Here is a 15,813-nt window from a genome sequence, read left to right as displayed (position 1 = left end):
TTAGCATACTCGTTTCATTACTGTGCCTCATTACCTAATGGTTATAGCATACCGGCTTCTTAGTTCCGTCGTACGATCTAGGCCATTCTAAGAAGCATCCGTCGTGTCGGGTAAAACTGTGTTAAGTAGCTAATGACTAGTGACAATCTTGGTAATTACAGAAATTTCAATATATTAATCATCATAACATTAACCTTCTAATGGCTACTAGCTGTCGCTTCTACGGTTCGCTATTAGAATTTTTTAATTAACACCAGGCAACTTATTATTTAAATGTACATATTTCATTTATATGAGTAACTAGCTGACCCGCGCAACTTCGCTTGCGTCACCTAAGAGAATGGGTCAAAATTTTCCCCGTTTTTGTAACATTTTTCGTTGCTACTCCGCTCCTAATGACCGTAGCGTGATGTTATATAGCCTATAGCCTTCCTCGATAAATGGGCTATCTAACACTGAAAGAATTTTTCAAATCGGACCAGTAGTTCCTGAGATTAGCGCGTTCAAACAAACGTTGCTTGAGTACTAAATATGGAAATTGATTACCTATCAGCGCGATCAGCAGCCTCCTCGGCGACGCTGGCAAGTCTCCGTCGCAGTGCGGCAGGTGGCGCTAGCGGTGCGTGAGGCGCTGCCGGCGCGGGACTCCGCTCTCCAGCCGCGGAGGACGCCGAGCTGTTGTACCCAGAGCTCTCTGGTGACACCAGTTCAGTGCCTGCACCTTCACGTATCACCAGCTCCAGGCGCCCGGTCGCTTTCATTGCCGATATTGCCTTTATCAAAAAAAAAACATTGTAACAATGTAATAATCGTCTTCTTGCTAGTTCTTGTCATTGGCTATACCTTCCGGTAAATTTACTCTATGCATCATTGACTGTCATAAGTGTCAGCATTTGACCTGAATGAATAAATGATTTATATGATTTTGTTTTTGATTATGAAATTCTGCATAATAGTCTTGCTCTTTATATTCATCAACATCTTTTCATCTGAGGTGCTACTCACATATATTATGTAGAATCTAAGCACAAAAATATTATCAACCATCACTTCTAAATACATACGTTTTTTTAACCAAAATCGTCTCAACATCCATTCAATTTCAACCAGGACACTCGGTGAGAGTAACATTTATTGAATTAAGAAAGTCAGTAAATAAATTGTTTCAAAACACATTTTTAAACTCGCTTCCAAAAAAGCCATTTCTATAGGAATGAAGCAAATTGGATAATTTTGTAAAACGTACGACGAGGTTATATAAAGTAATAAAAATTCTGTATTACAGTTTTCTGATAACGACTTAAAAATAAATCTTAGACAGTTATGCAAAGTCCTAACGCGTAGAGCCTTTGCTATAAACCTTACGAAGCCACAACTAGACAATTTTACTATGCATTTACATACTTATGAGAATAACCAAATTAATGATTTACGAAGAAAAATGTTTTGACAAACATATAAGCAGTCCAGACTAATGATTTTGCGAAAATCGAACTAATAGACATATAATTTAGATTTTTACATAATATTGATTATATTATGCATATTTACGTGATTTATTAGACTTATTTACATGTGTCTAACATTTGGAAAGCTTGATATAAAAAGTGAGACACGTGTAGACGGAGAAAAACCTGTATAACCTGCCCTATCTATTTTTTAAAGATTAAAACGCCTACGGACAATTTCTGTTATTGTAATTTTTAATAATAAATAGATTAAACCCGTTTAAACCACATTATTTAGTTATTTTGACCAGGTTTACGGAAACCTTGGAACTTGTACCTGTATTTTAATTATTATCATAACAAGATTAAATTAAAAATATTTTGTTTATCAAAAATATTGATCTTTTTCGTTGATGTCTTTTATTAGTAATTATGTCGCAAGACAAATTGGACCACTGAAGTACATAAATTAATTTAAAATTTTGATTCTGATGTTTCAGACGCAGCGACAGCGACATTTTGTCGTGTTGGTTCATTGAACTTATTTGTATGAATGAATGAAGAAGTGTCCTTATTTTGTACACTTGTTTTATATTATTTTGATACTTGCTCTTTTCTTAACAAAATTTCTCGTTGCTAACAACCTACGTTGTTAAGTTAATAAATCATAACTTTAGAAGAAGGAAATTTTGTATGTTTCTCAAAAATAATTGGTCTGCTGCAATGTTTTAATATTAATTCCCCTATTTTATCCATCAACGTTATATAACTAAAATCACATTTCCAATAACAGCATTGAATGAGTGGCAGTTAATGCAGCTGTTAGCTGTCGACAACTCATGACAGCTGACAAAGAGTGTCTTTTGTTTTACATATTTAACCTTCACTGTTTTAAACATTAACATATGACGTCACACAGTTTTATGTTTTCTTACTTCGTTGAAGGAGACGTTAGAGAAGTCGAGTCCATTGCACGATAAGATCTGATCACCCGGTCGTAGGCCCGCCTCCCGTGCTATTCCGCCTTCTCGTACAAACTGCACAAAGATGCCCGGCTTCCAGTCTGGCCCTTTGCAAATTCTGTAACAAAGACAGAAATAAGTAATAAAATAGTCATTATTCAATTACATATCACCTTAAATAGTTTTAACTTAAGAGTAACGTGTAGCCCTACGTCCTAAGTAAAAATGAGTAGATCTTGTTACAAGCTAGATGCCCGTCCCCGTATCTTCCTATTGAAGAAGAAATCTAATGGCTTTTCGTTGAATTTTATATTAAGTATTGATTATGATATAATGAGACAGTTGTATAATAAATATAGTAAAGAGGATGAGAATCTATGTCGACGTACCAAATTATTATATCCGTTGATAAATTGCTTACTTAAATAAACATATTTATATACTAAAGCATAAAAATAACAGGATGCTTCGCGCCAGAAAAAGCCTTACTTGATTATGTTGTAATATCACAAGTAATATCCGTTTATGTAGGCATGTTTGGAATACTAATTTACATACAAATTTACTTCGTAAAAGTTTAATTATCACACATTGCATAACACAAAATTTCTACGATATTAATTGACCAACCGACGCTGTTTGGGTATCTATTATTATCAATATATCATGTCATTTATTAAAGTTATATTTAAAATATATAATACAAGCTGACCCGCGCAACTTCGCTTGCATATAAGAGAGAAATAGGTCAAAATTTTCCCCGTTTTTGTAACATTTTTTACTGGTACTCTGTTCCTATTGGTCGTAGCGTGATGATATATATCCTATAGTCTTCCTCGATAAATGGGCTATAAAACACTGAAAGAATTTTTCAAATTGGACCAGTAGTTCCGGAGATTAGCGCCGTCAAACAAAAAAACAAACTCTTCAGCAATATAATATTAGTATTGATTATTATGGTTTTATAATACTGACCCGCAGCCAAGCTTCGCCCTGGGCGGCACGAGTATGGAGAGGCGCATGTCTGTGATCCTGTCTGTGTCGTGACAGAGCGTCGGCGACGACGACACGTCGGAGCCCAGCGACACGCGCTCCGACACGAACTGCCATGACAGTGGCTCGTGAGCCTTGCTGAAATACCAACCACTTGATCAAACAACTCTGCACCTAAGCACACATTGACTTTTTCATCGCAAACTATACTTACTCTTTGACAGGTAGCATCCCCACATCTGTAACAGAAACAACAATACATGATACACTGTGTAAAAACTACATCGTTGAAATTGAAAGTATTGTCTCTACGTGTAAGCTGCTGGGTTAATTGTTCTAAAACTTCTTATTAAACTTGTTTACTGCTTCATTGTTATCAAATAACTTAGTAAAAAGTTAATATAAAATTGGTACTTAGTTAAATTATTGAAATATCTGCAATTTATGACGGCCTCTAAGATTGTTCTTACAATTCGGTGTGGCGTCTCATTTGTCATAATTCGTTTTACGCAATCGCAACTACTGATAGACAATGTTCCATAACCAGGCAGCCCACGCGCTTTCACGGGTATTATAAAAACGTCTTTGCAGCCTCTACTACCGGTTGCGTCTCATACGATTTGATTAATTATCATAATTTTATTCGTTGTTATATAGTTGGATGATACGCCCACGTAATGACGCGACAACGCCTTGCTGAATGCATGCCTTTAGTTATGTAACTATTAAAATACACCAATAATTATATTTTTTTATTCTCGCAATTATCTGAGAATATCCATCAACGATTTAGTCATTTATGAATTTATTACCATATATTTATATGCCATCAAAAACATTCTGTAAAAAACCTCAAGTCTCGCCGTAAAAAGTTGTGAGATCTATATAATACCAAGTCGATTAATCTATTTAGTCTCTACTTGAAGAACCTTCTGTCTTAAGTTATTACGTATGTTATTATCATGCCAATTTTTTAAAAAATACCTTTAAAACAAATAGACCGACCTGGCCATCGCATGATTTGATTATTAGTATGTATCACACTACACAGCACGACGAGAAGTTAATGCTCCTGAAATGTTAATGGCGAATTTGTGTTTTCTTGCGATGACCAAGTCGATCTATTTGTTTGAAAGGTATTTTTTTAAAAATTGGCATGATAATAACATACGTAATAACTTAAGACAGAAGGTTCTTCAAGTAGAGACTAAATAGATTAATCGACTTGGTATTATATAGATCTCACAACTTTTTACGGCGAGACTTGAGGTTTTTTACAGAATGTTTTTGATGGCATCTCACTTCTTTTTGTAGAGCGAACATAAGTCCAATTTGTATGGAAATACGTTTTTTTTTTCATAATTCAACATATTTTCCTATGGGAATGTTCAGTTTCATGGGCTAAACACCCTTACCCACCCTATACCCCCTCCCGTTATGCCTCATATAGTAGGTACCTATTTACACCTATTTATTTTTATTTTATTTTCTACAGTAATAATAATTCACTAACTGCAAATGTAACCTTGTAATCTTATACATTTATATGGGATTACAAAGTTATTGTTGCAGTTGGTGTATTTAGGAAACTGGACCGAAATTAGAAAATATTTAATTTTTCCCATGATTAAGACACTAAACCCAATTTGTATTCTAAATTTTAAGCCTCTAAGTCTGCTAGAAGTACCTTAGACTTTTGATGATCGGTGAGTCAGTGAGTCAGTGAATCAGTGAGTGACAAAATTCAAAATTTTAACTAGTTGTCATTCTTAAACTACTGGTTCGAATTGACTAAAATTTTAAATATACCGTGTTTATACAATGACCAATTAGTTGCTGAAAATCCAGGCTTCTTGTTTAATCCACAACGAAATTATGGGGGGGTCAAAAATAGCCCGAATTGCTTCGAGAAAAGGATGTTACGGCCGTGCCGCTTTTTATTTTGCTCGACTTGCGGGGGCACTTCCGTGCCCCCAGATGTTATGTAGCGATATGTTTTACATCAAAATTGCAGCCTTCAATGGGCCATACATATATAGATGTTTGTCGATACATTACTTCATTTGTACTAACGCGACTCCAAAGCATGCATATTCAACAGGGAATAGAACGGGAACCGTCGCAGCGTCGTTGTGAAAATAACATGACTTGGATCTAGAACTGCGAATAACCGTGATGTGATAGTGCAAAGACGTGTTTGAAGATAACTCGTGTGTACTTACGTCTAACTTTGATCTTAAGTCGTGACTGCGAGGCGAGGTAATGCACCAATTCAGTGTGTACAGCGTCATCTACTCGGTATCCATTCACGCTCACCACCTGATCACCGACCTGCAAAATAAATAAAAAAACAAGTAAGTAAAAAAGTCCAACTACATACTTCCTGTTTACAAAATATTCGCCAAAGTTTACGAACATTATTACAGAGAATTATCTGTCAAAACGTAATTTACATGAACGACGAGAAAATTGTTCGTAGGTTCGTAAAGAATTCTCAGGTAGGTGTCGAAACACAATGGACTAGGCACGTGTAGTTATTGCTTTAGAGTAGAGTTGCGCCACCTCGTCGGCGACAAACAGTGACAGAACTCGCGGCAGTCGCAGCGGGTGTTTTAAGTTTTTAGCTATTTTTGACGCAACATTACAATAGCCGAAATACAACAGACTGTTAGGTATTGACTTTTATTGAACACAGAACTATCGATAGTATATTATAAGTACAATATGCATATTACCAAATTAAACATGCAATGAAGCCAGACTATTAGATTTACAATCAGTAATTAGAAATGTAATCATTTAGTATTGATTTGCATCTCACTAGATTCTGCTATGCCACCAGGGGCGTAGCTACCGCCGCCGCCGTATCTGCCGTATCAATTATACGGGGCCACCGGTGCCCGGGCCCTCCCGGATCAGAACTCAGAAATCGAAATCAGACTTTTCGATTATGTAAAAAATAAAATTATTTATCTAAACAGCCACAGGAAACATTACGTCCTGTATAAACGGTTCCGAGTTGCTGAGCAATTAAAACCGTGTCGTAGATATTATGTAAAGTTTGACTAACAAATCAAGGACCGAAGCCGTGGCCTACTTTATTTCGTTACTGTTGATTAGGGACGAAGATTTCGTATAAATAATACTTTTTATTGAAGTATCGTTTTATTTTACCGTATGACTCAGCATTTGATAAAATTATTATTCACGCATGAGCGGCTTTTCGTTATTTACTCAAACACAATATAAGTTATTATACGAGGATATTTAAATTTGCGTTTCAGTAACACAAATCTTTCGTGAACATATTTTTCTTTTAAATATTCATCGGACGTCTAAAAGATTTGGCTTTTACTTGCATTAATTGTACTCTGTGGTTGTTTTTTTTTTTTTTTTTTTTTTTTAAAACACAAATCTTTCGTGAACATATTTTTCTTTTAAATATTCATCGGACGTCTAAAAAATTTGGCTTTTACTTGCATTAATTGTACTCTGTGGTGATATATAAATTTAAAATAGTTCATCACCAGCAGTGTACGGGGTAAAACTTTCATCAGTTTCATCACGTAGTTGGCGTGCGCAGTAAAAAGAAGCCGGACAGGTCGCTTTGTGCCCCACATATCGGACAACTTTCGATCAGACTTTCGTTACATACAACTCGTCTTTTTTGCTAGTGACGCAAAAGAACGCCAGACTCCACGACGCCCGGCCCTCCCAATGAATTCGCTTTCTTTTTGGAATGGGCGTGATTGATGAATTTTACTTCATTACGTAGATGTAGGTAGAACAAGGCATAAGTATCAGCTGATAACACGTGTACGTTGCGTTCCCGTTCACGTGTTGCAATAACAATTATTAGTTATCGCTACGGTTATTAATTTCTGTTACAATTATAAAATCCAGATTGATATTGTTTGCAGAAAAAACACTGAACTAAACTGAGCTGAAAGCAAAGCAAGTATGTGTCATCATTATAATGAATGCCGGCTATCGTCGGTTACACCTGTATCAAGAGTGTTTGCAGACAATGCTGAACGTCATGATGAAACGACCTGAAGTATTCATGCTTCAAAAGCAATCAAATGACTCACCTTCTTAATGAGTTTCTATTATGCAGGCGGTTTGATTTTATTTAACGGTTGCCATGCTTATTCGATACAAAATAATATTGATGTGGCTACTTTATTAACATAAACAAAAAATATTATGTACATACGTATGATTTCTTGAATAACATTTGCGTTGAAACAAAATAATCACCAGACAATGCAATTAGTCACGTCATCACGAGTGTTTGTGTGGCGGCCGTCGACCCTTTTCTGAAGGACAGCATTAGCGCTTTTCTATTTTAGCAAATGTTATACAAGAAGCATTAAGACGAAGAGGCGCACGCGAACGGAAAGCGGTAGAAAGTCGCCGTGTAGAGTAATTGAGTGACTCACGCACTGGACACGTACAGTTGGACGGCGGACGGCCGGCTCATGGGATCATGGACTATTTACAAATTGTCATATAATTGCACCAATTTACTGCCACGCCACCTTCCTGCACCGCCAGCACGCTGCGTGCCACAGAACATAGTGCTGGCTCGGTTAAATATCATATATTTTAACTGAGTTTCATATCCTGTGAGAGCGACACTCTTAGCAATTTAAAAAGAAAGTCTGTATTTACATGGTTATTATAAATGTGTATTTTAACTATGTGTTATTTTACATACAAATGAAATCTCTACATTAGAAATACCTTTAGAGGGAATCGACGTTATGTTGACTTTACAATTTTAGAGCCACGTCCAGCAACATATTCTTATTGACTTTGTAAGTTAGCCGATGTTGCATCAATTTAAGTACAAGTCATTGACTTTGTTAGACAGAGTACTGAGCACATTTTAAGTTGCAGTGGCTCTTCTCAAGAGTGTCGGTAATTTCTCAAAACACATTGTGATGTATAATAATAGCGGATGTACGTGAATTTTTCGTAACTTCTTTGTCGAGGAAGTAATCGTGTGAAAAGTTTTGTAACGCCTGCAAATAATAATTATGTATGCGCATTCTTGTTTAACTGTTTAATTATGACGAGTCGGCGAACATACATCAATAAGATTCTTTACCCATGTACATTTTAAGTAGAAAGTGTTGTTTACTTGTAGACAAGGCTCGTCTGCGAACTTTTTATGGTTTTACAAGGATATAACTTGAGAAATAGCGACGATTACTTGTTACAATATTTTTACAAACAATGTTTTTTTTTAAATACTGAGTTAAATCTACTGTTTCTTTTTAACTACTCAATTCACCCTCAACATCCGATCCAGATCCAACAATAATTAAAGCTTCTAATGACAAAATGATCGAGGAGTTCAAAATTCCCAACGGCAGGTGAATTGAGTAAATCAAAAATTTACTTGCAACAATCTCGATACAGGATATTCTATTACAGTAAGACCTACGTACTCTAGAATCCAAGTTCAATCACATGTCAACGACCTTAAGGCTTATTACGTTTATCTATTGCTCTATACAATGTATTATTCAAAAGGACATGAGTGCAAGGCTACCAAACGTCGGAACTAGGAGCTAGAACTCGGCTTGTACACAATATTGCCTATTAAATTGTAGTGCGGTTACAAGGCTGACTACAAAATCATTTGTAGCCAGGATTATAAACTAGAGTAACGGTCTAACTATTGAACATTTCGACTAAATAACGTTTCATCGGGTGCAGTATTTTATCAAACAGTCAAATCATACTCAAGAATAGAAAACAAAGCAAAACAACCTATCATAGACAGCCTTGACCAAAATACCATTGATACGTTTCGCGATTTTGATCACGCAATTTTTCTATACTTCCCTTAAAAAACAAATTGGCAACTTTTTGTTACATAGAAACTGATACCTTTCTCTTTACGAGGACGTAACACAACCAGTGGTGAACTGGAACTTTATTGGTTTTATTTGTACTGAAAGAATTATCGCACTGTTTCCTGTACTAATAGCCATTTTTTGCACTTCAATCAAGTTCCCTACTATATAAGGTTGCCCTATCGAATGCTTTAATCACTATAATATTGTTGTATAGCTAATAAACTCTTCCGATCTTTAAGTACTTAGTGTTTGATAGTATAAGGAATTATTAATAGCTTATCGAATTTACACATTATTTGTAATTAGGTATGAATCAGTTTATACTTGTATTGTAAAAATAGAAACTGATTCATTCCAGCGAAGCTTTGTAGTTTACCTTTAAAATCTTGAGTGTAATTATGCTAGTAGATAACGTTTGTCAATAAAACTTGAGGCTAATCTCACGGCTTACGGATAAGTTTCGTAAAACTATTCGATAGATGATGGACCGACGACCTGGTAAGGTTTGCCGGAGTCCGATGGATGAGGGCGGCCCAGGACCGGTCCTATTGGCGCTCGATGGGGGAGGCCTTTGTCCAGCAGTGGACGATTCCCGGCTGAGATGATGATTCGATAGATAAAGTGAAGAGAGTGCAATATGAAAAACTGACAATTATGCAGAAGTTACGACAGCGGTCTCTCCATCATTACCTAAAATAGTTTTCGTAAGTTAGATTAACTATACGTATAATAAATGATGCAACTAAAACACATTTTAAATATTTGCGATCAAGTGGTCGTTGTTCTATTTTCCCACAGAGCGTTGCATCAAACATCACCGCATCGCGTTGCTTGATGAGGACGTTCGTATCTTAGAACAACAAACCCTATCAGCATCACACACTCACACACCCACTGCGCATGCGTCCTGAGAAAACAAATGAAAGTGAATGCGTTATCTGGAACGTATTGTTTGTATAATACATAACTATTTACATAAAAATTATGGTCGTAGCTTCGCGTTATGTTTTCATCAAATAGTGATCAGGTTTAGTGGAGGCTCTTAAAAGGATCTTATAAGTTGAATAATACTCTCGGGTATATTAAAATATGCAAATAAATGTCTATAAGTTGACTATACGAATAAGAACCGGCTTAAAATATTTTTTTACAAGGAAAAAGATGACTTACTTTTTTATGGATTAGGCAATAAAGTTACTTAGATTAAAGCATTAATAATTTGGCAAAAAAATGTCACGATCTCTTCAAATCAATGAAGCATAATCATGTCTTTAAGTAGGCACAATAATGCAGCAGGTAATTTGCTCCATCACCTGTTATCCAATAAATCAACCGCAGCTCACGACAGCGAAGCAATCAAGTATTTGACCCACAATCCCACATGTATGGGACAACGCGGTGATCATTGAGTAAAATGGACTTACGCATGAGATTAAATTGTGGCAAAATATACTGACAGTGATTACGTGAGCGGTTAAAAAGAATAGAACGCTTGTTGCGACAGTAACTCAGCCTCGGATGTAGGTAATTGCACAGAAGCAAGTTGGCGGTTTAATTGTGAACAGAGTTATTCGCACGCGCCCGCCGCCGCACCGCCACACCACCGCCGATCTGCGGTGGGACACTTGCCCACCGTGAGAACGTGTAATAGGTAACAGCTACAAAAACTGTCAATAGAGATTAAATCTTCCCTTTGCTCATGTAAGAACGAAAGGAACACACGAAACAATGAAATAATATATTGCCCAATGGACGAAAAACCGCATAATAGTGTAAGAAAACTCTGACACAACGTTTCCATGTATTGATCATTGTGGCATTCCACGTAACCATGTACTTGTTTGCTTATTTTGTCGATAACAAGCTTTATTATGGTGTCACTAACAGTTACCATAACTAAATAATTGATTTGTTGCATAAGACAAAACCTGCAACAACGAACGGACAAATTAAAAGTTTCTTCGATAGCATTAGAGTTTTGAAAGTGTTCAGAACTTAAGTTTAATTTTGAAATTCCACAGACGAGAGGTTAATAGCTAGTTTGAAACTTGACGTGGACTAGGTAACTGCTGAAGCATGCGCTTAGTATAGGCAAATTTATATCCATTTATCTACGAGAAAATGTAGCATCTATTATACATTCAATAATAAAATTAAGTCGTGAATATTCCCTAGAGAATCGCTCTCAGTGGTTACGCCACTTTTCACGATGAGCGTGAACTATAAACAAACGCGATGTAGAGTTATAAGGCATTCTCTCCAACATTATGGTTGCGGGCATACTGTACTGCATGTGGCAAAATTATATTGATTTTTGCGTTGTACGCGCGATATTGAGCATGTGATTGATTATATTACCTTGAAATGGAAAAACAGCCATATCTGCGTTTACTCACGATAACCTATCTATTTATCGCAGTCCGTTTTTCCTATAAGGTATCCTTTTATTGAAATAAAAATAGGTATATTGAAACATAAACATGACTGATAGTTTTGAAGTTTCAATTTTCTAACCTTTAATCCCTGATGATGTGCTTCGGAGTTGAAGTCGACTTTAGATATGAAGAATCCTGTTGCGTACTCTCTGCCACCCCTGAGAGCGAAGCCGTATGCGGGCGCAGCCCTGCGCGGGCGCACAAGCCTCACGACGCGCACGCGCCGGTCGCCGGCCGCCGCGCCGGCCGCACGACCAGACCCTGACGTCGTCGTGGACGCTGTTGATGTTGAATACATTTTCGCACTGCAAATAAATAAAATAAAACATCAGCAACATATAGGTAACTAAACTAGGTTCTGCTCTGAACATCGTGAGCATATAGACTGGAGTGGTTTTACAAGTAAGTGTTTATAACAGAAAAGGTATAAAAGTATCTTGTTAGTTGATGTTTAAATTCTTCAAGTAACGATATTTATTCCAGGTTATAATGTAAATTGTTACAAAGGTATGATTATTATTGATTTTATAGCCGAAGCAGAAAAACGAATATGTTTGTCTGAGTTACTGAAAATAAAGGTCTCCTATTATAAATTCTTAATTTATTAAAATGTGCGATGTACCTAAAAAGTTATTTGTCCAAATCATTTATTTAATTTTGCTCCTCAGCGGTACAATATTAGGACAAACAGAAATCGTACATAGCAACTTTGAAAATCTAGAATGTTAACTTTAGTTATTTGAATAATTTGAGCCATTTATGTGTGTCACAATACCGTTATAAAATTCCGCTCGCGCTCGTTATAATGTTGTGATCAACGTAAATGACCACTATTATAAACATTTAAAGAGATATTCTCGAAATAATTAATTGTTGTCCTATTTTATAATAAAATTGTAATGCGAGAATAGCAGAAAACTATATTGAAAATTGGCCTCCTCTAGAAGAATTAGTAATTATCTAGGCTTCCAAAAGAGTTGATTACAAAAGACGATCAGGGCGTAACCCGTTGGGTCAGTCAACGTATTCTTAGATTGTTAAAGACAAAGACCTTTAGGAGATGAAATAGTTCTGTATAAAATAAGACAAAAATCAATATCTTATCGAGGGAACACACCCAATCACGGTTTTGGTAAAGAGAACCGAAAAACTGATGATAAAATCTTAAGCCAGAAAGAGTAAAAGGCTAGCGGTGTCATACTGTCAAGTGCATCACAATTTTGTCCAAATACTCGAGCTATGTAGTAAAGAACAACGCAAGTGAATCCAGTTTTTGATTTCATCTTCCGCAAGAGAGAAGATTGTGTTTTATATGTGCCTAAAAACTCCTATATTCGCAAATAAACTCACAGGCAAAAACTAGTCTTTTATGAAAATACAATAGAGAACACGACACGCGAAGATATTGTTCCCATAGTAGTTTTCACTAACTAACAAGTGAATCTAAAATTAATATTAGCTGGCTTAAGATTAACTCCTTACTTATTTCACTAACATGGCTGTTAACTGTTATGAATAAATATTAAACTTGTAATCTTAAAAGGTTAAATGATCATGGTATGTACCTAATTTGTTTTTCATAAATAATGTTTGCAGTAAAATTATTACAAACTGAATACCTAAACATCTATATTAGGTACTCATTTGATTTCGATGAAAATACGACACTGTGACGTCACTATGTCGTATTCCTATACTAAAATATGTTCTTAATATTCCATAAAGAGTAACTGCTTTTCACTAAAGAATAACTTATTAGCTATTTGTATTAAATTCCGTTCTGTAGTTCTAGTTAAGTTTTATTGTATTGGCGTTAGGCGTGGTGGTAATAAAATTCATATAAATACACTCAATTTTATAGAAATCCGCCATTATCGCTATCTATGGCTGCAGCACTCTTGGTATAAAATGAAAAGCAGAACTAATCGCATTGATATAGAACATAAACGAGGCTTTGATTTGCCGGCGATAAAAATGTTTATGTGTTGTTATCTACCATTAACACGCGAGGTATCATCTGGGAAAATTCTATATGAACCTTTATATTGGCTAGTGGTTATGTATCCTCGTTTCTTAGCGGTCAGAGCAGTAATCCACCTTAAAACGACAACTATTCAAATAGTCATTAAGCAAATCGTTTTTTTTTTAGTTTGAACATAGTGGTCCATAATATGCAAGATAATACAATACATCAACGTTTCATACCATAGTTGCGAACAAACATTAAAAAACGGTAAAATATTGTATAAATTTATAGTATAGATACTGTATCTCACCGGCGCGTATTAACAGTGCGTAGGTAGGTATATTTTGAATCTTTCAGTGCTAAGGACATTTAATGATCTGGAACATCATAGTTCCGGGAGAAACGGAAAATCAGTATTCCACAGCAAAGCTTCGGTCAAAAGCATGGAAATACGTTCTACTACAATGACATTATTTAGTTGCAGTTGTTCCGACACCTCCGTCAACTAACTATGATTGTACATCTGTACGCTACCACGCTGTGCCATCTCATTCTATTGAATACTAGCTGACCCGCGCAACTTCGCTTGCGTCGCATAAGAGAAAATGGATCATCCTTTTCCCTGTTTTTGTAACATTTTTTACTGGTACTCTGTTCCTATTGGTTGTATCGTGATAATATATAGCCTTCCTCGATAAATGGGCTATCTAACACAAAAATATTTTTTTCAATCCGAACCGGTAGTTCCTGAGATTAGCGCGTTCAAACAAACAAACTCTTCAGCTTTATAATATTAGTATAGATGTACACATACTGCACGTAAATAAGAAACAATCAAGTGCGAGTCATACCACTAATTAAAATAGATGTGTACCGCTTTTTACAATAGGTTAACGCCTTTTCTTAATCATTTTTTTTTAGAATACTAACTGTAAAACTATATGTTCTCTTATATTTGAGTGTTCAAATACCATATCATAAGGAAGTAAAACTTTCCACAAACAACAACAATTTTACACTTTATAAAATCACTTTTGAATCAACCATTGCCTTATTAATTAAACCACTGTTTAACAAAATAGAAGTCCATCTAAAACAGAAATCTCGTTCTTGTGGCCTCAAATTCCTCGAAACCCCAATTCGTCCTACATTAGACATAAACGCGTCAAGGATATTTTTTATTGCATCGTATTTAGTTCACGTACTAACAAACACCGTGTTTGAATTTCTAATTCAAATTACCTCATGAACTATGTAGAACAGGTGCCATGTACGTTTGAACTTAAATTCTCGAAAAGGAAATCGGTACAAATACCTAAATATAAGTCCTTATATGTAAATGTAGAAGACGTGCTACTTAAAAGTTGTCAATTAGAATATTCTTAACTTGGTGTTTTATGAGGTTGAGTGAGTACTCATTAATAATTTGAAGTTTTTTAAGCTATCGATATTTAATATTTTTCTATTTGTAAAAATAACGGTTTTGTAATCACTTGATGTAATAGAAATGTTGTTCTTTGTTTTTCTGTCTATTCGGGATAAACTCAAAATCTGCTGTGCGGATTTTCATAGAGTTTTCACTTATAGACAGAGTGATTAACGAGAAGAGTTTTAATATATAACCCAGGCAAAGTCAGGTTGAGCCGCTAGTACTTTATTTATTCATATACGTTTATTATTTATAGAAGAGATACTTAGATATAGATTTACAATCAATTTATTACTGCGGGTTTTCATGTTCAAATTCAATTAGGTCAAATTCCAAAGACTATTGGTAATTAAATACCAAATTTATGTCATTGATTCCCCTTTAACGGAGGATCTTATATAATTTTAAAGTAATATTAAGTAACTTCATGTTAAGGTAGTTTACGTATCCTTCCTTTGTTAAGGAAACATAAATTATACAACAAATATACGTTCGATTCGTAAAGCGTTATTAAGTCTCCATGACTACTTTAAGTGTGCAATAACTGTTCATATATAAATGACATATAATATATTTATTTTGTTACGTAATATTAGTACAGATAAGAGCTTTACAAATTGTACTTAAACGGATTTCGTTAACCCAAGCTAAGGGCATTAAGAAACAATCTCAGCTATTTCCCTTGACATTATCACACAACAATACACCGT

The 15,813-nt window shown here is 35.4% G+C and overlaps 1 protein-coding gene across 2 annotated transcripts in view; it reads right to left on the bottom strand.

The window, feature by feature from the left end:
- The window catches only part of LOC142974422 (uncharacterized), a 32,157-nt gene that overhangs the window by 10,744 nt on the left and 5,600 nt on the right, over positions 1-15,813 (bottom strand). For both annotated transcript variants that reach the window (XM_076116740.1, XM_076116741.1), the window contains exons 2-7: positions 11,788-12,013; positions 5,626-5,734; positions 3,618-3,642; positions 3,386-3,541; positions 2,384-2,528; positions 547-773 (exon numbers count right to left, since the gene is read on the bottom strand). In XM_076116740.1, the coding sequence (XP_075972855.1) occupies positions 547-773; positions 2,384-2,528; positions 3,386-3,541; positions 3,618-3,642; positions 5,626-5,734; positions 11,788-12,006 (881 nt within the window). In that variant the 5' untranslated portion in view covers positions 12,007-12,013. The remainder of the gene's footprint in view (positions 1-546; positions 774-2,383; positions 2,529-3,385; positions 3,542-3,617; positions 3,643-5,625; positions 5,735-11,787; positions 12,014-15,813) is intronic.

This window comes from Anticarsia gemmatalis, chromosome 7 (genome assembly GCF_050436995.1).
Source record: "Anticarsia gemmatalis isolate Benzon Research Colony breed Stoneville strain chromosome 7, ilAntGemm2 primary, whole genome shotgun sequence".
Taxonomy (NCBI): Eukaryota; Metazoa; Arthropoda; class Insecta; order Lepidoptera; family Erebidae; genus Anticarsia; species Anticarsia gemmatalis.
The sequence above is the reverse complement of the archived record's forward strand: the minus strand, read 5'-3'. Positions and strand labels throughout refer to the sequence as shown.